General features: G+C 42.2%; 1 protein-coding gene across 13 annotated transcripts in view; it reads right to left on the bottom strand.

The window, feature by feature from the left end:
* Positions 1–21555, bottom strand: part of Srpk2 (SRSF protein kinase 2) — a 206164-nt gene that overhangs the window by 1694 nt on the left and 182915 nt on the right. For 7 of the 13 annotated variants that reach the window (XM_087902458.1, XM_085684120.2, XM_087902459.1 and 4 more), the window contains 6 exons: positions 20978–21445; positions 14422–14522; positions 14221–14328; positions 8937–9006; positions 8300–8392; positions 7838–7930 (listed from right to left, as the gene is read on the bottom strand). In XM_087902458.1, the coding sequence (XP_087758584.1) occupies positions 7838–7930; positions 8300–8392; positions 8937–9006; positions 14221–14328; positions 14422–14522; positions 20978–21445 (933 nt within the window). Of the gene's footprint in view, positions 1–7837; positions 7931–8299; positions 8393–8936; positions 9007–14220; positions 14329–14421; positions 14530–20977; positions 21446–21555 lie in introns of those variants that run through there. The other 6 variants (XM_085684129.2, XM_085684124.2, XM_085684126.2 and 3 more) reach the window with 3 other exon arrangements.

Here is a 21555-nt window from a genome sequence, read left to right as displayed (position 1 = left end):
AACTTTGGAAACAACAAGCAAGTCTCGTTGAAGAACTAATGATTTTGTCCAAGCTAGCTAGGTGGGTGTAAACTGATTAAGAGTTTGTATAAACAGCTCTGAGCTTCTTGAGGTGCAACAGTACACAGAATATTTGCATTTCCACCACCTGTGAAGGAAGAAGGAAGTCTGTGCCCCTAGAACAAAGCTGATAACTTTCTCTGGTGGTACAGATGTCTACTGGGCTACATGGTCTAACTGGCACATGTACACAACCAGTGTGACTAAAGAAAACAGTAACTCTAATTTGTCTAAATTTAGATAAACATCAACAAGGAGCTAGTGGAGACCCAAAACAAATGCTATTCTTCTCTACACATTGTCGTAAAATATATGACCTCAAGGACAATTCCTTACAAAAGATGAAGTTAAAAATTTTCAAATGTGTCACCTGTACTATGAAAGTGTCACTACTCCCCAAAATTTGGAAGCTCTGACACAGCAGGGAATTAAACAATAAGTAGGTAGCCTGTGTGCTAGAAAGACCTTTGTTTAGAAAAAAAAAATGTATTCCAGGTCACTTTCACTCTATGAACAACTCCATCTCTATGTGTTGGAAAATGTTCACAGACTGTCCACTGTTGCCTATAAGGTGGCCTTCTTGGGCCTCTGTGCATCTCCTACACATCTAGGAACTATGTATGCCACATCTATCCCAGGCCTTCAGTGGCACACTGCCAGGTGAGTGGAGCCCAGCATTCAAGCCCTAGTACCACATCAGTATGTCTTCTCTTCCACATGCTGTAATTACATTCCCAACCTCCTTTATGCCATGATCCTTTAATACAGTTCCTCATGTTGCGCTGACCCACCACCATAAAACTATTTCATTGCTACTTCATAACTGTAATTTTTCTACTGTTATGAACCATAATGTAAATATCTGATTTGCAGGTTCTGACATGCAACACTCCTGCCCCCCAGGGGCTGAGAACCCCTGCTGCAGGAGTGCTCTGGTGATTTGCATCAGAGGCCTGGACTATTGCACTCATGCAAACCAATTAGAAATACCCTGGCCCCCCACTTTCAAACCCTACAAATGCAAAAAACAAGTCAAGAATCACAGCAATCCCACACCCACCTCCACCCATGGCCCTTTTCTTTCTATACTTTCTTCAGCAGCTACTCTTGGCTGCCTGCAGAATTACCACCATGCTATACACAAGACTCCAGAAAGAAACTTTTGGGATGGTTCCTGGTTAAAGAAGGTGAGTAACAAACAAGCTTCCAACTGCTAGGAACTAAGTTAAGAGTTGCTTTAATACTGGAGATCAGATCTCTAGGTTTAGTAAGGAAAGAGACCCACAATTTTAGTAGTGGAAAAGGAAGACCTTCAAATAAAAAGTTTGTAAAAATCAGGTCCATCCAAAGGCTGGTTAGGTGGCTCAAAGGGTAAGTGGGCTTTTGCCACTCAGTGCAACCCTGATGACCCGAGTCTGATCACTGGAACTCTGTAAAATGTAAAGGACAGAAATGACTCCACAGAGTTGTTCTGATTTCCACACATGTACTGTGGCACATGGCACCCACACATATCATACATAAAATAAGAAAAATTTAGAAACAAATCTGAAAAAATCATTGAAGTCTAGCTCTAGGGATGTAGTCAAAGGAGATGAACCCTTGCATCCTGCAAATAAGATCAAGGTTAGGTTAGAATGGAGGCTAAAGGCTAAATATAAAGCATATATACTTGTTGAAGTTAACTTACATATGATGTGAAGTATGTAATAAAAGTCTCAAAGCTATGCTCTACAGAGTCACAGGACTTAAAATATACTGATAAACATGGAAAGCAGCTGCATGTTAGAACCCAGCTCTCCAGGCAGCAAACACCTCTCAGGTACATTTTCAGTAGCCTAACCACAGAATGAGGACAGCCATCACTCCCCAACAGTTAAGATTACAGTTCACACACAATACTGAGGCTCAATCTTTGGTAACAGAAGAAACTTTCTTGACACTTAATTATTCTGTCTTGACATAACTTCCCAATGAATACAAATGCTGGCAAGAACTGTCCATAAGAACAGAACTTACTGATGGTATCTACCAACTTTCTAAGTTAAGGTCCTTCCTTCAATGGGCATCAAACTTAGTACATTCATCTCTCAACCCATAGAAGCTGGTTCCAAGATTGTACCTCCATCAACAATCCAAGGATATTCAAATCTCTTAAATAAAATGTACAGCGTTTGCATATAACCTACACACACTGCACATATCACACACTCCCACACACTATATTGTCATATTTTTTTTGAGACCGTTATCACTATGTAGCCAAGACTGACCTGGAATTGTCAATCTTGTTTTCATATCCTCAATGATGGAATTACAGCTCTGTATTACTACACAAGACACTCACCTCCACACTATAACTCTAAACACAATGCAAGAGCCAGAGAAATAGTTATATTATACTAACTGAGGATAGGGACAAAGAAAACAGTACATACATATTTTCAATAAATGTATTTCTGCTTTGTTATTGACAGAATTTTTGGATATGGAACAAGAGAAACTAAAAGATGCACCATGTCACCATTTGTGAAAAAAGTAAATAGGGGCAGGAAGATCAGTGAGTTGTAATCCCTGGTCCAAAATCTGAGACTCTGAGCACCATCATGATAAGGAAGAAAATTACACACTGGATCTCATATGATGAGTGACATTCAAAGCCAGCTGTGACAGCCTGTGTACATTTACATGCTCATGAAATAGAAGTGAGTTTCATGTCCACTTGTATCAAATCATCGATTTAGTTTATCATGTGCATGTAAATATTCCAAAGTCTGAGGAATTCAGGAATCCACAACACTTCAGCCCCAAGCACTTTGAACAAGGAATATTCTGCTTGTATGGTGGAAATTATTTCAAATTTACAATAATTTCACTGCTCTGGTCATACAACTTTAGACTAAGTACCAAAACACTCCTTAAAACCTACAATCAGACTAGAGAAACTCAACAGTTAATAACACTTATTACTCTTATAGAGGATCCAGGTTCAGTTCTTGGGATCCACATGGTGATATACAACCATCCGCAACTCCAATTCCAGGGGACCTGACACCTTCTGATCTTTGCAGGCACCAGGCTCATATATGGTGCACATAAATACATGCATTAAAAAAACAACACCTCACATACAGAAAATAAGTCTTAACAACAAAACAACACAACAAATAAGACCACCCGCCATCATCTGTACAGCCTATGGTGAGTGCTGTTTTCTGCTGCCAGGAACGGCATCATCCATGTGCACACCCATCATCCACGTGCACACCCATCGTCTACTGCCTCAGTGGCCTTTTTCCTGCATTTGCCAGGGAAGACTGTGTGAGCAAGAAGAAGGGTTAGAGTGGTCACACTGTTCTGGTTTGTGCTTATTTTCTTTCTGTTCCCAGTTGTTTCTGAGTCAGCCTCACACTGACCATGTCCATCCTTCCCAGAGGTATTCCTCATGTTCGTAAAGCCTTGTGATAATCACACAGTCCATGCAGATGTAAAACTGGAATGATATGAGAATCTTTTGATTCTTTTAAAACTTGAAACCAAGAAAACAGAGCAGAGCAGTGCCAACATGAAGCCTGTCAGTGCCCACGGGCTCTGCTCCTCACAGTTCTCACAGGTCAGCTACTTTTCAGGTAGCCCTGGAGGTTAAGTTTAAAACATTCTTGAGTTTCAGCTTAAATATGTAAATTAAAGATATGGACTACAAAAAGTGAGAGGCCAGCCTGAGATGTGCACAGGAAACCTCGTGGTGGTGTGTTTCTGTGAAAACTCACCTCCCTCACTATCCCACCTCAGAATTCAAACCATTAGGATGCTGGTCCTGACACCAAGATGTATGTTGTTGCATGTGAACCTCTTCACTGCACTGCTGACATAATCAATTTAATTAAATCTTTACTTTTTTTATTAACATTTTTTTTCTTCTGTGCATGAACATTTTGCTTGCATACATATCTGTGTACCATGTGTGTGCCTAGAGCCCATGGAAACTGAAAGAAGGTGTTGAATCCTCTTGAACTTTAATTTCAGATAACTGTGAGCCACCATGTGGGTGCAGAAAATTAAACCCAGGTTCTCTGCAAGAGCATCCAGTGCTCTTAACTGCCAAGTCACCCTTCTAGACCCTTTATTACATCTGTAGCATCTGGAAGTATCTGTTTTGTGTGTGGGAACACATGTGCATTGCAGGAGTACGTAGAACAAGCAGTAGGCATTCTCCTTCCCCTGAGTTCTGGGGTCAAAGTCAGGCTATCTGACTTGGGGGCAGATTTTACCTGGTGAGCAATTTAATAGGAGCCCCGAATTTAACAGCATTGAAAGAGCTGAGTCAGATGTGCACAGTCAGATGTTCCCACTGTAGTTGATGCTCCATGTGGGAACAAGTTTACGTAACCTATCCTCTTTGATGAATCCATTTTTTTGTTTTGTTTTATTTTGTTTTTTTACTTGAGACAGGGTTTCTCTGTGGTTTTGGAGCCTGTCCTGGAACTAGCTCTTGTAGACCAGGGTGGCCTCGAACTCACAGTCTGCTTGCCTCTGCCTCCCACGTGCTAGGATTAAATGTGTGCACCATCACTGCCCAGCCGATGAATCCATTTTTAACACAATAAATTCATCCATTTTTAACACAATAAATTCACTAAAACAATGGCTGGTCAAAGAACACAGCCTAGTGAGGATCACTGATCTACTCACCAACCCCCTGGGAATAGAAGGAACAAATTCCACAGTGGTGCTCATTTCTACTGGGACACATCCTAACTGGTCTCCTCCTTTACTCTCACTATCATAGGATCTCACTATGTAGCCCAGATTGGTCTTCAATTCAAAGTGAGTCTCCAACCTCACTCCTATATGCCACACCCAGCACATTCTGGTTTCTTAATGGTCTCAGGTGGGTAATGTTCACATCCAAGAACATAAGCAACTAATTAACCTTAATTGGGTAACAGCAGTAACCACACTGTTTGTCTCAAAATTCAGTTCAGTTTTTAACTTCTGGCCAAGGAATGGCCAGAAACTAGTACTGGTTGTGACTCCTAGAATTCATAAGAAAGAGATCAATCAGCTGCATCTAATGCTTGATTTTAACACATGAAACTCACTCTCCTCCTCAGACCAGTGGTAGATGTGGAAACCTCAGAACAAAGAGTATAAAAGGATTCCTAGCAAACAATTCATGACTGTTTTGCTGCAGATATGGCTCAAAGCAAAATGACAACAACTTTACATTCTGCTTTTGTCTTATCAATTGTGGCATGTTACAGGCATGGTGGTATGTGCCTTTAATCCTAACCTTTGGGAGACAGAGGGAGATGGAACTTCCTGAGTTTGAAGCTAGCCTGGTCTACAAAGCCTATTATTTAAAAACAAAACAAAATTCATTGTCTCGTTCTCATAAAAATACTTTCATGACATGTCTTCACTCCTCCTACTAATACTGTACAACTGTCAAAGTCCAACCCTCTTCTGATTGCCATGGTGATAACCAACCAACCAACAACCAGAAAGGAGTCTGTAAACCCAAACTCCTGGTCATAAGGGATTTATGGCCTTAACACAGAGTCTCTCTTATGTCCAAAAGGGAAAAATCATTCTATTTACCACATAACACCAAATTAAACAGAGTATTAAGTACACAGCATGGTGGTACTGAGGCTGGAGGATCAAGAGTTAAAAGACAGGAACTACAGATATGTAGTAGTGATTATGAGTACTTATTGCTCTTGCAGAGGACCCAGGTTCAATTTCTAGTACTCACACGGCAGCTTACAACCATCCATAAGTCTTCTGTACATCAGGCACACATGTACATGTAGACAGAAAAAAACTGCATAAAGTACACACAAAACAAAACTTAAAATACACACACACACACACACACACACACACACACACACACACACACACACGTCCTGGGAGCACAGGTGCTGAGAAAAAAGCCCATGTGAAATGTGCCCAACAGGACAGGTACATCTCCCAGAAACTATTAATCAGGGCCCTTCCATTCAGCAGGCAAGAGTAAGAAGACATGCCACTGCTGCTGTAGATACTCAATTAATGGCTTACCGCTCCAGGCCAGCTGCAAAGGCTAAGGAGCCAAGGAGCACACTATGTCTATGACTCCAACACTGCGAAGGCTGAGGCTAGAGGACCAGGAGATCAAGACTCTGTTTCAAAAAGAAAAAAGAAGGACTGGAGAGATGACTCAGTAGTTAAAGAGCACTGGCTGCTCTTCCAAAGTTCACTTCTCAATACCCACATGGCAGCTCAAAACCATCCCATGGTATCTGATGCTTCTGTAGGAACCATGTATACACATGTTAGACTGTAGGCAAAACACTAACAGTAACACACACACACACACACACACACACACACACACACACACACACACACGGAGGGGGAGGGAGAGAGAAGCCGGTGAGATGGCTACTTAGAAGGTAAAGCGGCTTGCCACAAAGCCTTTTTGACATGAATCTGATCCCCAGATCACATGCATTCATTAAAAAGGAGAGAAGAAACAACAGTAGAAGTGTCTTCCGATGTCCTCGTACACCCTATGTCACATATGACCCCCCAAGTAAGTAAATAAATGTAATTTAAAAAGAGATGAGGAATGGGAGAAAGGAAGGGGAGTTAAAACAACTTCAACTGGGCCTTCCATGTCCTACTCAAGCTGAGGGTGTGCGTGTGTATGTGTGTGTGTTCACACTTCACAGATGTTCTTAAAACTATGCATACATGTGAGGGGGGCCAGAGGACAACTGAGGGTATTGTTCTTTAGGAGCTGTTAACTTCTTTTGCGTGCAGTCTCTCAATGGGGCCTGGAGCTTGGCATCGCTAGGCTGAATGGCTAAAGAGCCCCCGGGTTCCAGGCACCTGAATTACAAATGCATATGCCAGCACACTATGCTTTTTTACGTAACTACTGGGATTGAGCTCAGCTCCTCAAGCTTGTATGGCAAACACTTTACCAACTGGCTTTCTCCCCAATCCTCAAGCAAACTTTCTTTAAAGGAGAATGTAAACAAAACTGAACCTAAGCTGGTAAAAACAATTAACAACACCAAAGAGGCTCAAAAGGCAACAGCACCTGAGGAGTTTAGCTGTCAGCAGACAAGATCTTATGTAGCCTATGCTAACCTAGCTGAGGATGACCCTGAACTCCGCACTTTCTACACCCACCTCCCAACTGCTAAGATTAAAGAGTCCCAGCTTTTTCTGAGGATTCATTTTTTAGGGGGAGGGGAGACCCCTGGGGCTTTGAGGTATTTTTAAGCATTGATGCAGCCTGGAGACTACAAATGGCAAACAACTGTTCAACGTCACAGCCAAGGGATGGTCAGTGAAAATGGTATCATTAAAACCAATTTGCATAGCACAGCCCTACACAGTGTCAAATAGCTCAGACATCTCCAAGAAAATGTCCATGGCTATATATATGAAGCCCATCTCTAGACTGTCCTGAGTGCTGGGATTAGAGATGAGCCATCATGCTAAACTCAGTCTAGCTCTTTTCCAAAAGTCACTGGAAGTCCTTTCTACAAATGTTTGGATAGACAGTGTGTAGTCAGTAAGGACCGCTGGAAGCCTGTTTTCTTACAAAAGTCTCACTCCACAGATACCTGATGATTCCAGATTATTTCCTGAGCACCTTCTTCAGAAGAATTCACCAGCTGCAAAGTCTTGATCTTTTTCATTGCCCAAATATGAGTGCACTACTTCTCCCTTTGGGAGAGGATTATGCTGAAGATCAGTGTTGCATAAATACCGTTACCTTTTCTGGTGAAAAACTCCTTGGAATATTTCCCCAACATAGCGTATTTTCGAGGGACTTTCCCCAGCAGTTCAATGATCAATGCTATGTGATCTGCATTGGGAAACATTGCCAGCAAAACAGAAACACACGACAGTTTAATCAGTACACTGCATGCAGACACTATCACTGCCCGCGCAGACAGAAACGGAGCGCAACCTGAATGACCAAAAACAGGATTTGTCCAGTTGATTCATAGCTAAAAGCTAGAGGACACTCAGCTGTCCTGAGCACCAGCACGAGGCCAGTGTTGAGTGTGACAGCACAGACCACACAGTCTTCGTCGGCATGTGCACCGGCACAGGCATTCTGCTCAGCTGCTTTTGGAATTTAGAAGAAATGCTTTAGTCACCATGACTGCTGCTCCTCAGCTATTCCATTTCTGTCTGCATCGTGGCGCTTTTCAAAGAGAAGAGGTACTACCTCTGCGGTTGAAGAATTCCCGAGAATATTTTCCAGACAGAGCAAAGTGCCTTGGGATACTGCCTAGCAGCTCTATGATGTGGGCTATGTGGTCTATGAGGAGAGAAAAAAAAAAAGGATATAGGAATGGGGAGGGCAAAGGGAAGGATGGGATAAAAGAAGAGGGGAAAAGTGAAATTAGTAAAAATTCAGAACTAGATTCAAATCAACAATGTCTGCAGCACATCCTTGCAGAGGTTCATGGGAATGGCGGGCCTCAGACACCAACTGGAGCAGCAACAGTAACTGAGGCCAGCTCACCCCAGGCTACCTCAGCATTGCAAGCAAGGAAGCATGGAGATGGTCAGGTTCACAGAAGGAATTCAAGTCTGAATTCCCTGGTTTTCAGCTGAGCTCCCAAACAGGACAGCAAAATGGGCAACAAAGCGGTAGACAAAGGAACCACAGAGTGACCCTAATGGACCAGGAAAACTGTGTAGGGTGGGTGCTGCCCATTCACCAGCACTTAGGGGGCTTCAAACTCAAAGGAAAGGCATCTGAATTTAGTGTCTAAAAACCCAAAACTTGTCTTTGCTTCAAACAGCAAACAATATTCTCTAGATCCACATCAAGGTACTCACTGGGCAACAACACTCACCTTCATCTCTGGAATAGTCTTCCCCAGAATGCGGTTCGAACAAATAGTCTCCTGTTGCCAGCTCAAATGCCTAGGACACAACACATGACAAGCTGAACACTTCAGAGGTGGCTCAAGAGCAAGCAGTTCTTTGCTAGAGGAAGTCTACTTTTGCAGAGAACTACAAGCAGACCAAAGAACATCTTAGAAAAGTCCAACCCCTAGTTTTCCTTTCTTCTAGAAAAGTTCACAGAAGCTACAGGGCTATTTTTACATGTCTTCTCATGGGAGAAGGAAGAGCTGAGGCTCTCTTCCCACTGTAGGGACTGGAACAAAGCTATCCAGCAGTCAGCAGCAAGCAGCTCTGGTCACTGCACACTACAGCTTCTACACAGAGTGAAATAAGGCTAAGTTCGGGACTCAGGCAGGCCTATGTGAGTCCAAGGCCCATTATATCAGATATTGCTGTGTTTTTTTTCATGCACTTAGGATCAAGGACTAGTTCCAGCACCTTGGTCATCATCAGTTTACTCATCTCTGACTCAACCAGAGGAGCACCTAGAACCAAGACTCCCTTCTCTTCTACCCTCCAGGCCTTCCTTAGATGCAGGGAACACTACTACTCACGCTGCTACCTACTATCCCTCAGAACATCAGCCTGAAGAGAAGTCCACTCATTTTTACTTACTTTGCTTAGGAAAAGGCTCAGGACCAGAAGTCTGATTTAAAAAAAAAAGAAGAAGAAGAAGAACAAACTATCTTTTTTTCATTATATATACAGGAGTCTGATTTTGTGAGATATGCAAAGACAGCAACTGCTATTGTGCTGATAATGAAAACTTTTTTAAAAAGGTTAACTCCCATTTTTAGCTTCTCCCAGATTTAATGCTACTGTGGTTAAGCTCTTCCTGCTTGCTGATGCTGGTGAACAGGCAACCATGCCATCTCTCCTTCTCACAAGACTGCTTTTCGCATTCCCGCTGAAGAGAATTCCCAACATTAGTCATCCCCTTTCTCTCCCTTCCAAAGGCCAGAGTGCCGAGCAGTCTCCTTGAGGCTCAATTACCAGGTAACAGCTGTCCAACTAGCAGCACAGCCACACACCCTTAATTTTTAAATACATTAAATGAATTACATCCTGATTGAGAAGGAGGTCCCAAAGCAGACTTGGGTCTGAGAGGGCACAGCAATGTCATCTCAGCAGAAGGCAACCTGACAGCCCAGCATTGCAGCTGCAACAAGAACACACAGTGCATAGAGACTCTCGGTTGGGACACCCTCCCCCCGGCACCCAATTAACAATCATGGCAGCTGGACCAATCTCTGATAAAGAAAATTATTCATTTGGCCCCAATTCCAAGTGGACAAGACTGTTTCATGCTTGTAAAACCATTCAATAACCTGCAGGCCAGGAGGGATGGAGCCCTAACTGGATGAAAGGGACTGGAGAAGCCACTGGGATCTGGGTTAAGGAGAACCCTCGATGTGCTTCTCTTTGCCCAACACTGAGAGCACCAGGTACTTTTCTTAAGATGATGATTATGTGAACAGCACTCAGGTTTCCAGTGCTTAAAGATGACCATCAGGGAAAAGGTTAATAAACAGAAGAGGCTGGGGCTGGAGAGATGGCTCAGGGATGAAGAGCACTAGCTCTCTCAGAGGACCAGGGTTCAGTTCCCAGCACTCACATAGTAGGCTCACAACCTTTTGTAACTCCAGTTCCAGAGGATTTGATATCCTCTTCTGGCCTTCGTGGAATTGCCTGTATGTGGTGCATAGATATATATGTAGGCAAAGCACCCATACACATAAAATAAAAATAAGTATCTTTTTTAAAGAGGGAAACAAAAAAAAGAGAACTAAAAAAAACAAGAGAAAGAGAGAATAGATCCCTGGATGAATATGACATATAGCAGGGCAAATAACATGTTAGAATAAATATTACATACAGCTGGGTAAATACATGTTAGAATGAAAACAGCCCCCCCCCATGGTCACAAAAAATGTTTTAATGATAGCAGCTGTGGAAATAGAAAACATTATTGCCATCGATAGACTAAGCTATTCCACCACAAGTTCTATTATTAGTATTCAATATTAGGCAGCTCTGGAATCTTCCTTCTGTTCTTAGTCTAGTCCCTTCGGAGGACTTTCCCTTATCACTGTTCTCAGTTCCAGGAAGAACAGGTAACTTCTTTATCTGCTCTGACTAAATAAAGTTATGACATGACCACTGCTGAAGAAGTCTACAGAAATTTGTCAGAATTAAAATTTTGTTTTTTCATTCTGATTGTGACGAGGACTCATCATGAGGACACAGAGCTCCCCTATTTAAACAAGGACACTGTGTACAAAGAGGTAGCAGTGAGCCAAACATGACACATTTATACCCACAAGGTGCCAAAGGCCATAACCTGGGAGATCCTGCTGCCTTTCTTGGTTGTACTTGTCCAGCTACAGAGTCAAAACTGTCCTCCCAACAGCAGTGGGGGCCTCATCACATCCAGAACTTCTTGTTTCCAATGCAGCCTCTGGTTGAGTTACACCATTTGTAAAACTGGAAGGGTATGAACTTTGCAGTAACTACCTATGGCCTTATCAATGCTGGGCATTATGAGGGCAAATTTAAACTTCAGAGCAGGGGGAAGGTGAGCAAGCTCTGGCTCCTCCTCTGTGACTTCTTCTTTAGGAAGAACAATTGACTGACCACAGTCACAACCTTGTAAGGAGCGAACAAGGGCTTGCTTGTTCCTTTGAAAAAAAATCTCCATTTCATAGCCACTGGACTGGCAACAACCTCTGAGCAGCCCCAACAGCACTGAGATCACCAGAAGCAATCTCTTAAAAGGGAACAAAAGGAGACAGAGTAGCATTTCCTTAGTGTCTCATGATGTATTCAGCTATAAACACTTCACAGCAAGAGCGCGGCCAACGGGCGGAAAACCGCACAGAGCACAGGGACAAATCTTATGAGGCAAGACAGACAGCCTGGTATAAGAGGATGCCAACAGCTCAACTGTTACCCACATACCTGTGATGTCCTGCTTTTCTGGTTTATATCACTAAACTTAATATCCAAAATTAGAAGCACAAGATTTCAAGGTTCAAAGAGTTCTCAGAGCCTGACCCATAGCAGCCCTGGCACATGGACTTCCGTATTGCTGAGAACAAATGGAAATTGGCCTTGCCAGGGCCTGAAATGGGTTCCACACACCCCGCAAAGCACACACAGTCCCCAACCTGTCAAGGCACTCCTTTCCTTCTAATCTGGCCTTTGCCTTCCCTCTACCCTCACATTGCAAAGCAAAAACCTCTCCACATCGACCCTGAAAATGAAGTAACTATCACATGGGCAGTAGCTTCTCTCAGCCACAATAACTGGATTTTAGGATCTCGTTGAAAAACAAAAAATTTAAAATAATTTTAAATTTATTTTCTGGAATTATTAGAACAAGAACCTTGGAAGGTATGGTATTTCATATCTGGCCACATCAATCATCTCAGATAATGATAACTTGAAAGATGAAAAGCACCTTATGTTTCTGACATCATCTAGCATTATTTGCTTAACAAAATGCTTTTACATTGGACTGGAGACATGACTCCAGTGGTTAAGAGCACTTGCTGCTCTTACAGAGGGTCCAGGTTCAGTTCCTAGTTTAGACATGGTAGACCAGTGGTAACACCAGTCCCAGGGAATCAGCACCCTCTTTTGACCTCCACAGGCACCAGGCATGCACAACAGGTATACAGACATACCACACGCATGTGTGTGTGGGGGGCATGTATGGTTTTTCAGGAAGGGTTTTTCTGTGTAGCCTTGGCTGTCCTGGAGTTTGGAGACCAGAGCTGGCTTTGAACAGAGATCTGCCTGCCTCTGCTTCCCAAGTGCTGGGAATAAAGACATGTGCCACCACACCTGACCAAAAAATTTTAAATGGTTAAAATGCCTTTTATATTAGCACTACTGGACATAAAATACAGAAGAGTCAAAACAATAATTAAATTAAGTTCTGAACAACAGGTAACCATAGTATTTATTCTGCTCTTCCCTTTCACCCCCTCTCCTTTCAGAAGATGAACACTAAGCCTTGTACAGGAACCCTTTCATTTAGATATTCAAATAGAATTTCTTTAAAAAGTGATTCTAAGAGTTGAGGGTGTAATTCAGTTGGAAGAATACTTGCCTATTGGATGTGAACCTCTGGGCTCCATCCCTAGAACCACAATAAAATGAAGTAATACTACATAGGATAAACATGGCAGCACTGGAAACTACATGAACACACCAAAGAACAAGAAGGTTACTGAGAAGAATGTGCCAAACTGGCTGAACACTTGGTGAAAGACAATCTGGTATTAGCTTATGAGTGAGGGTCAGCACATGCTTCTCAATTCACAGTTTAGAGTAAATGGCAGCAATCCTGGAATCTCAGCACTCAAACCAGTCTGGCTACATTTCAAAAATTAAACAAATAAAAAGATACTGAGCTGAAGAGATGGCTCAGTTAGTGAAGTATCTGCCATGGAAGCCCATGAGTTTCATCTCCAGAACTCATATATCAGTGCTTGTAAAACCAGCACTTAGGGAGGCAGAGACCAACCAAACCTAAATCAAGAGTTCTAGAGTAAGTTATCCTGTCTCAAGAAAACCAGAATAACACCGAGGATTCCTGTCCTTCACATGCACGTACATATATATGTACATACACTTACACACACCTGTTTACATGATGTGTGCCGATTCTGGGCACATCCCAAGTCAAAGGGATGTTCCTGCTGCCCCCAGGAGAGAACCACTGTGTTCCTGGGGAAATAGACTCAAATCGAGGACATTTGTGCCACCATTGCTGTCTCAGGAGAGCCAGAAAACAAAGCAGAACTCTCTGCATTTGAGTTAGAAAGAAAGTAACTGTGCACTGTCAGATGTAGAAAGAGCCTTCCTGAAGCTCTGGGAGAGGTCACCTGTCAGTGCTACAAACTTTTCAGTACAGTCACCTCTCTTTGAGAAGACATCTGACGTTACCCCACGATGTGACAGGGAGCCTGAAACGCACGGAAACTTCCAGAGACTAAAACCAATTCCTCAAATCAGGGCTGCATGGAGTATGAAGAAGAGACCATCTGTCACAAGACTATATCTTAAGCATATCTGAGGAGAATTCTTCCAATGCTTACAACACCCAGACACAATCTCTTTCTCCTCACCCATTTTATAATGGAGATTTCCAGCAAGACTCTACCCCATCAAAAGCATTAAAGAGAAGTCATTTCTAGGGAAGAAAGTGGCAAAGGCGGCTCTTACCATGCATGCTGTACTCCAAATGTCTGCAGGAGTGCTGTAGCCGGCTCCTATCAGAACTTCTATGGACCTATACTGACGTGTTTGGATATCCTCTGTGAAATGTTTGTGCTGGAAAGGAAGAGATGTGATAAATACTGTTTCAAAAAGAGCATCTCCTCACACAAAATCATGATTAAAATGTAAAATGAAAACTCTACTTACCACCCAACAAGCATTTCCCAGGTCAGCAATTTTTACTCTAATTTTATCTGCGTTCCGTGGATCCAGGGGGTTTACCAACAGGTCAGCTGCCCGGGTTTTTGCTGCCATGAGCAAACAGTGAGACGGTTAGCACAGGACAAGAGCCTTGCATGTGTGAGCACAATGCTTGCCAAGTACAGCCTCTTTGATAGGGTACACCTAGAATCTTGTAGGTTGAACTACTGGTGAAACACTACAGTCACTTAAAGATAAACACCGGTAACCAATCGGTTTTGAGCAGTATGCAGTTCACTGATGCCACATGATCATGAATACCACCTCAACACTGAGAGCATTCCCTACTCCAGCTTCCTTAACTGAACATTCAGAGATATCAAGGGTTATTTGACAACCAATAAGCAAAAGCAGATTATAGGCAGAGGCTAACTTTTATGGCTTAGTTTTGAACAAAAAGATGCCAAACCAGTGTCTCAATAGCTGAAGTGAGCTGTTAAGGCAGACTCAGATGATTATATATATATATATATATATATATATATATATATATATATATATATATGAGATGACCTATAGCAGGCCCAGGCCTAGGGTCACTGGATTCAGAAAAGTTCTCAGCTCAGCCTTAGCTATGTTGTAAGCAGTTAGCACAGGTCAGCACGTTCATCTTCATACTTAATCTGAGCCCTTCCGTGCTCACCTTTTTGGTCACATTGAATTGGAATTTACAGACTATTAAGAAGACTATTGAGAAAACTCAGCTCAGGGCAGAACATTAATGCCCTTGTTGGGGAGTCATCTTTTTCATGCCAAGTTAATGCTTGTGTGTACTTTCAGTGTACTGAACTGAGGAGCCATGGTGCTTGGGGGCTTCAGTTTCTTGGTAAATCCCATAGAGGAGGTAAGGTCAGTGTTGCTAACAGCAGGACAGACCCAAAGCAGGGCCACCAGGACCTAAACCATCCAGATAATCCAGAGGCAGGCTACAGAGTCTCAACTCTGACAGCTTTCCCTGAGTTTATGAAGCAGCTTGGGCCAGACAGACACAGAGGTTCTCTTCTTGCCACTTGCCTTATGCCCACACCCCGGTAGAAGAGTGGTCACTCACAGAGGGTTTTATCAAAGACTAGTTAGGAGCTAAGGAAAAGAAAAGAAACACAGAAACTCAGGAAATAATGCTAATGAAAGAAGCAGAATAACCTAAAAGAGAAGGCAATGCTCCGACCTAAGCACAGTACACTGACCTATGGAGGAGACTAGTTGGAGACATACCCACATCACCACCTCCCCCACTGTTACTGTCAAGAACAATTTTGTTCAAATGAACTCTAATCTTAGTTTCAACACCTATGAATTGCAAGCCTAGCAAATGACAAATTCTTTGAGACTATTTTCAGGAAGGAATGAAATGGAATAACCTCTACCCCCAAAGAAATGCATAACACACATTCAAGTCAGAACAGTATCTGCCTGAATGGCCAGGACTTAATTTGCTTTAGAGCCACTGAGTAAGCAGGCACTGAAGAAACTATATAGACATTCGCTGCTAAACTTCAACTTAGGTAGCTGGGTTGGCGGAAGTCAGTACCAGGGAAGCAGGTAGTTTGTAATCTACTAATTTCTCCTATTGGTTGTCTTTAAAGACACCTCCGAAAGCTGTGTGATTCAAGTGCATTAGAGGAAATCTCCTTTCAGGACAGCATTACCACAGCTAACGTTAGTTTGTCTGTGACACTCACTAACTAAATCTGGTAACATGCTATTATCCTCTAGTTTTGTTATTCAAACTAAGCTATTCAGATTACAACGTGTCTTAAACAATTATAGGCAATTTATTTCAGTAATTTAATTGTATGAGAACATAAGAGGTGATAAAATATAACTGTGTGTCTCTGATTCTCTTTCTCAAGTGTCTCAGTTTCCATGTGAGGGGCGGGCTCTGAACCGCAGCACTGAAAAAGCCCACTGAACACAGATGCACTCACACTGCTTCCCCGCAGTGACCCGTCATAGCGTTTCTTTCTGATGATGATGCTAACACAAATGACTTACTGGCACTCTTTCCCTTCCAAAACGAAAAGCTGCTAACTTTTCTCTGCCTCCACTAGAACATGAATAAAAATGGCAGGTTTTAGTTTAGGAAGCACTGGAATTTGAAGCTACTTTCTCAAAATCTGATCTCTTTTGTCAAGCAAGATGGTAGGTGATGAGACAGCCAACAGCACTCAGTTATACACTACGTGTTTAAAACATGCTAAACAAAGGTACAACAGCCTCCCTATCTAGATGGGGGTCAGAACTAGGATAATTAATGCCGATACCTGCTCACTTCCTTTGACAAACACTTACCAAGGCCCTTTTTATATGCCATTATGGTGCCAGAACACAGTAAAAAGACACACTACAATAAGGAAACTCATGTCATACACTGGTTGAAAATACAGCCAGTAATAACCAGGCAGTGATGGCACACACCTTTAATCCCAGCATTCAGGAGGCAGAGTCAGGGAGATCTGAGTTCAAGGTCAGCCTGGTCTATGTGATTGAGTTCCAGGACAGGACAACCAGGACTATATGGAGAAACCCTGTCTCATAAAGACGAGAGAGGCAGAGACAAAGAGGGAACATATAGGTAATAATGCAAGCACACAAGCAATTCATATTAACATATCAGAAAACTATATGCCACAAAGAAAATCAAAACTAAAAAGACATGTGGTTGCGAAAGTGATGCTGAAAATCCTTTCTTCTCTTTTTACATATTCATGTGGTGTGGAGGGAGAAGCACAGCACCTGTATGAAGGTGACACACAGAGAACACACTGTGTGTTCTGGGGACTGAATCCATGTTAAAAGGGTTGGAGGAAAAGTGTCTTTACCGACTTTGCCATTTTGGCAGCCCCTGAGAAAACTTTTCTGGGAAGGTTGGTATTGAAGGAAAGCACGAGAGAGAACTCCCAGGCAGAGGCAAGTACTTCAAAGACCCTTATCACAGTCCAACACACAATCTGCAAAATTTTTAAAAGACCGCCAGCTGGGGTGGCCCAGCGGCATCAGCATGCTGCTTGGAAGCACAGTGAGGAATGCCCAGCACTTATGGACGATGATTCAGAGTAAGAAGCTATGTGAGAAACAGAAGCTAGACAGACCCTTTGGGGAACAGGGAGAAGATAATGGGATTTGCTCTAAAAGACACGTGTATTTCTAGATAGAGAATATCCTAAGGATAAAGAGATAAAATACAATGTCCATACCATGGCAACCTGATCAGGATTGACTGAAAGGATTATGGAGTAAGGACTCCAAAGAGACCCAGCAGTCAAACACACACAAGGCCGTTCTTCTCTGAGCCTTTGCCCTTAGGATTCGTAAGACAAGATATGTCCATTAGCCGCCATGGCTGTTCTAGCAGCCAATGACCTAAGACATTCTCCTCATCTCAACTATCAAGGGCTATCAAGGTACTAGGAAGGCTATATCCTTTCACCTGGCATCTAAGTTCTTCAAACATTATGATTTGGCCCTGACCTGTTTTTACAATTCTATAATGTGTACATCTCCCTCTAATGGCAAAAACAAGCACAAACTCACACCACTGCTTACTTCCATGGGGAGGGGGGTTTGTAACACTGTTTTACCACACCTTGGATCAGGGAAAATAAAAATCTATTTTCAAACTAAAGAGGAGAACTGAGAATGGACTGAGTAACAAAAAAACTTTAGTTAATTCTTCAGACAATAAATGCTTAAATATTTAAAAGTATCCTTAATATCTATAGCATGCAGTTTCCATAGAATATACATATACCATGGCAAAATGTTAATTCTGAATATAAGTAGAGGACATATATAGCTATTTATTGAGTGAGACTTTCAAAGTAACTACTTTACTTCACAGAGGTGTCCTAATAATTCATTTCTGTGCTTCAGTTGATTGCTGTGCTGCTCAAAGGCACAGGTACCACTGTGGAGATGACTGTTGGACCCCATAAAAAGCTGGGAAGAATTAGGAACAAAGGAACTGATCTGATTAGCATGGTGTAAAACCGGAAGAGCAATTTGGAAGGAAATCAGGAATTGCAGGTGGAGACACAACCCACAGAAATAAGCCAGAAAGCTCTGAAACAATACAGCCAAACAACAATTTGGATCTCAGGGCCAAGGCAAGTAAGATCCTACTGTGTGAAGTGGCAGGCAAGGGTGTCCTAGTTTGCCTTCTGTAGCTATAATGAAAAACTGAGCAAACCAACCTGGAAGAAGAAAGAGGTTACTTGGCTTATACTTCCACAGTACAGACCATGATTGAGGGAAATCACGACAGAAACTCAAGCAGGAACCCAGATGCAGAAACTGAAGCAAAGACCAGAGAGGAATGTTGCTTACTGACTTGTTCCCTACAGTTTGTTCAACTTTCCAATACAGCCCAGAACTGTGGCATCTCACATCAATCATTAATTAAGAAAATGCCCCCACAGACTTGCCCACAGGCCAATATGGAAGCAATTCTTCAACTGAGGTTCCTTCTTCCCAAGTGACTTGTATTAAGTTGACAAACCACCACATAGGCATATGACAGAAAAGATGGACGTGCAGATGGTAACCAACACAATACAGGCATGTTTTAGCTAAGATCCATTGCATCCCCACACATGGTCTACTTCATACCACGAGCCACTCTCACTGGGAATGGAAGCACTGGGGCAGACCTACCACTTTCTCCTTGGGCCCCACATGCTGCTGCAACTCAGTAGAAATTGAGTCAATCAACAGGGACTGAGCCACCAATGCTATAGCAGCCAATGAAAATCATGGACAGGCACAGTAAGTGAGAAAAAGACTACACCGTAAGAAGAACAATGTCAGAACAGAGGTCATGGTGGTATCAACACTTAAGATGTAGAGACCTGGTAAACAAACAAACAAAGGAACAGCAAAGTAAGCAGAAACTGCAAATAGAGGAAGACGGGCTGCTGTGTGGAGACCGTAGGGCCCAAGCAGGAGAGTTACACCTCACACTCCTTCCAAGACAAAGCAGGTAAGGTAGCTAGATGCACAGTATCCTACCAATCAAGAGATAAAACGAGTTCTCTGAGAGTGTGCAAGTGTTCTTTACGTGAAAGCTCTGAAATTTCAGTTAACTTTTTGCAATGGAATTTTAGATTTGCCTAAATTAGAACCATTCCTTACTCACTCATTACAATTATAAATTCTGTTTTTCATAATGCCCTAACCTATCCCTAACTACCCTGGATCACCAGATGAGTGAATAATAACATGGTAGGTGAAATCAAACAAGCAAACAAGACCCATGAGCTGCCCACTGTACCTGACCCTCAGATACTATCAATGTGGCAGAGCAGTAAAGAGTATGCCTGTTGGGGGACTTTAAACAACCAAGGTACAGTACTGAATTTTTTCACACATAATTTAATAATACATAGCATTTGCTTTCAATAGTAACAACACTAAATGTGGCTGTTGCTTCCCTTTTCAATAGAAGAAATTGAAGCACAAAGAGGTTAAGAAATTAAAGTCCCATGATGATTAGGTTTTAAGATGGGGTTCTATTTTCTATATTTGAAGCCACTGTTCTAAACTGTCATGCGAAAAATAATGAAAAGCTATTGCATAAATTACTTTGTATATAAATATGTAAATGTGTGAAAAATCAAGGTGCAATAGACACAATAAAAGCAGAGAAGATACAAGTAACTAATGCCACTGCTCAGAAATGAACCTATGTTTATTTTATGTGAACTCTACCACTCCCTGGCTAAACAAGGGTGAGGCATAAACCATGCACTGCCACGAAAGCAAAATGCAAGCTAGGACAATTAATTATAGCTCGTGAGTAACAGAGGTGCTGGCCTGGTGCAACTGAAGAGGCTGTAGAATCTTCAGCCAGTTTCTTGGGCTGGCTCAATTACTGGCCATATGTTAAAAACACTCTTGGCAGTAGAGGGCAGAGGAGGATTCTGAACTTTTCCACTAAGGGTCAGAATGGACATTAACTGTGATATCCAATTTTTCCTTCCTTAACTTAATATGCAATTAGCTACGTGGTATTTGCTCCTAAAATATGGGTCTGCAGAAAGGGCTCCAGTCAGTAAGAACCTAAGATTCAATCTATAATCTGCCATCTTGCTTTGTCAAAAGTAGAATCATATAAACAAAGACAACCATCAAATAAAATGCAACTTGTCTCTTAGTATAGCTGAAAACTGAAGGTGTTCCTCTGACTAGAAACAACCCCTAAAGATACTACTACCACCAGCTAGAAAAGGGTTGTATGTAGCAAGCTATGAGGTTGTTAGTGGTGAAGGTGTTTCAAGTATCTGACGTCACTGAATAAGCAATAACTAAAAATGTTCAGGGATAGTATTTCAGAGAGTAAGAGAAACCCTGGCAGCACATGATACACTGCTAAAGCATTTCATTTGTTCTTGAATATGAAAGTACTGAAATTCAACGGTTAGTGCTTATTTACATATCTTTTCCCCTTTATCAAAGGTATGACTCTGCCCAGTGAAAACAGATAGAGATGCAAAGGGACACTTACTTTTTGGCAAATCTCCAGTACTAGAGGCTGAAACTGTTCTGCTTCTGTCATGGGATGGGCTGCTTTCCTCTTGCTCAGTGAGTGGTGATCCTTCTGAAAGCACAGAGCCACAGGCCACCGGTTCTAAGGGCCCAGAAAATAATGATGTGGAAAACTCTGGACTTTTATGTTGTCCATTTGGCAATTCACCATTGAACTGTTCATAGGAACTGCCATACGTGTAATCACTCTCTGCATTTGGCTCATCTAGGTTATATTCCTCAGGATTTGCACAGTCATCTTCATCATCCTCTTCATCCTCCAGCTGCTGTTCCAATAAAAAGGGACCATTTTCAATATGGCCGTTGGCTTTAGGGGACTCCATCCATGTAGGGTCTATGTTTGCAAGTTCCTGTTCAACATCATCTTCATCCTTCTCCGCATTTTCCTTCTCTGCATCTTCTTTTTCTTCCTGGTCTTCAGCTTCACCTTAAAAAATGTCGGATTAAGATTAGGAGTAATGACTCTCCTGCATGTTAGTACTAGTTAGATTAGGAGTAATGACTCTCCTGCACGTTAGTACTAGTTATATTAGGAGT

Source organism: Myodes glareolus, chromosome 27, assembly GCF_982192425.1.
Source record: "Myodes glareolus chromosome 27, mMyoGla1.1, whole genome shotgun sequence".
NCBI classification, from domain to species: Eukaryota; Metazoa; Chordata; class Mammalia; order Rodentia; family Cricetidae; genus Myodes; species Myodes glareolus.
The sequence above is the reverse complement of the archived record's forward strand: the minus strand, read 5'-3'. Positions and strand labels throughout refer to the sequence as shown.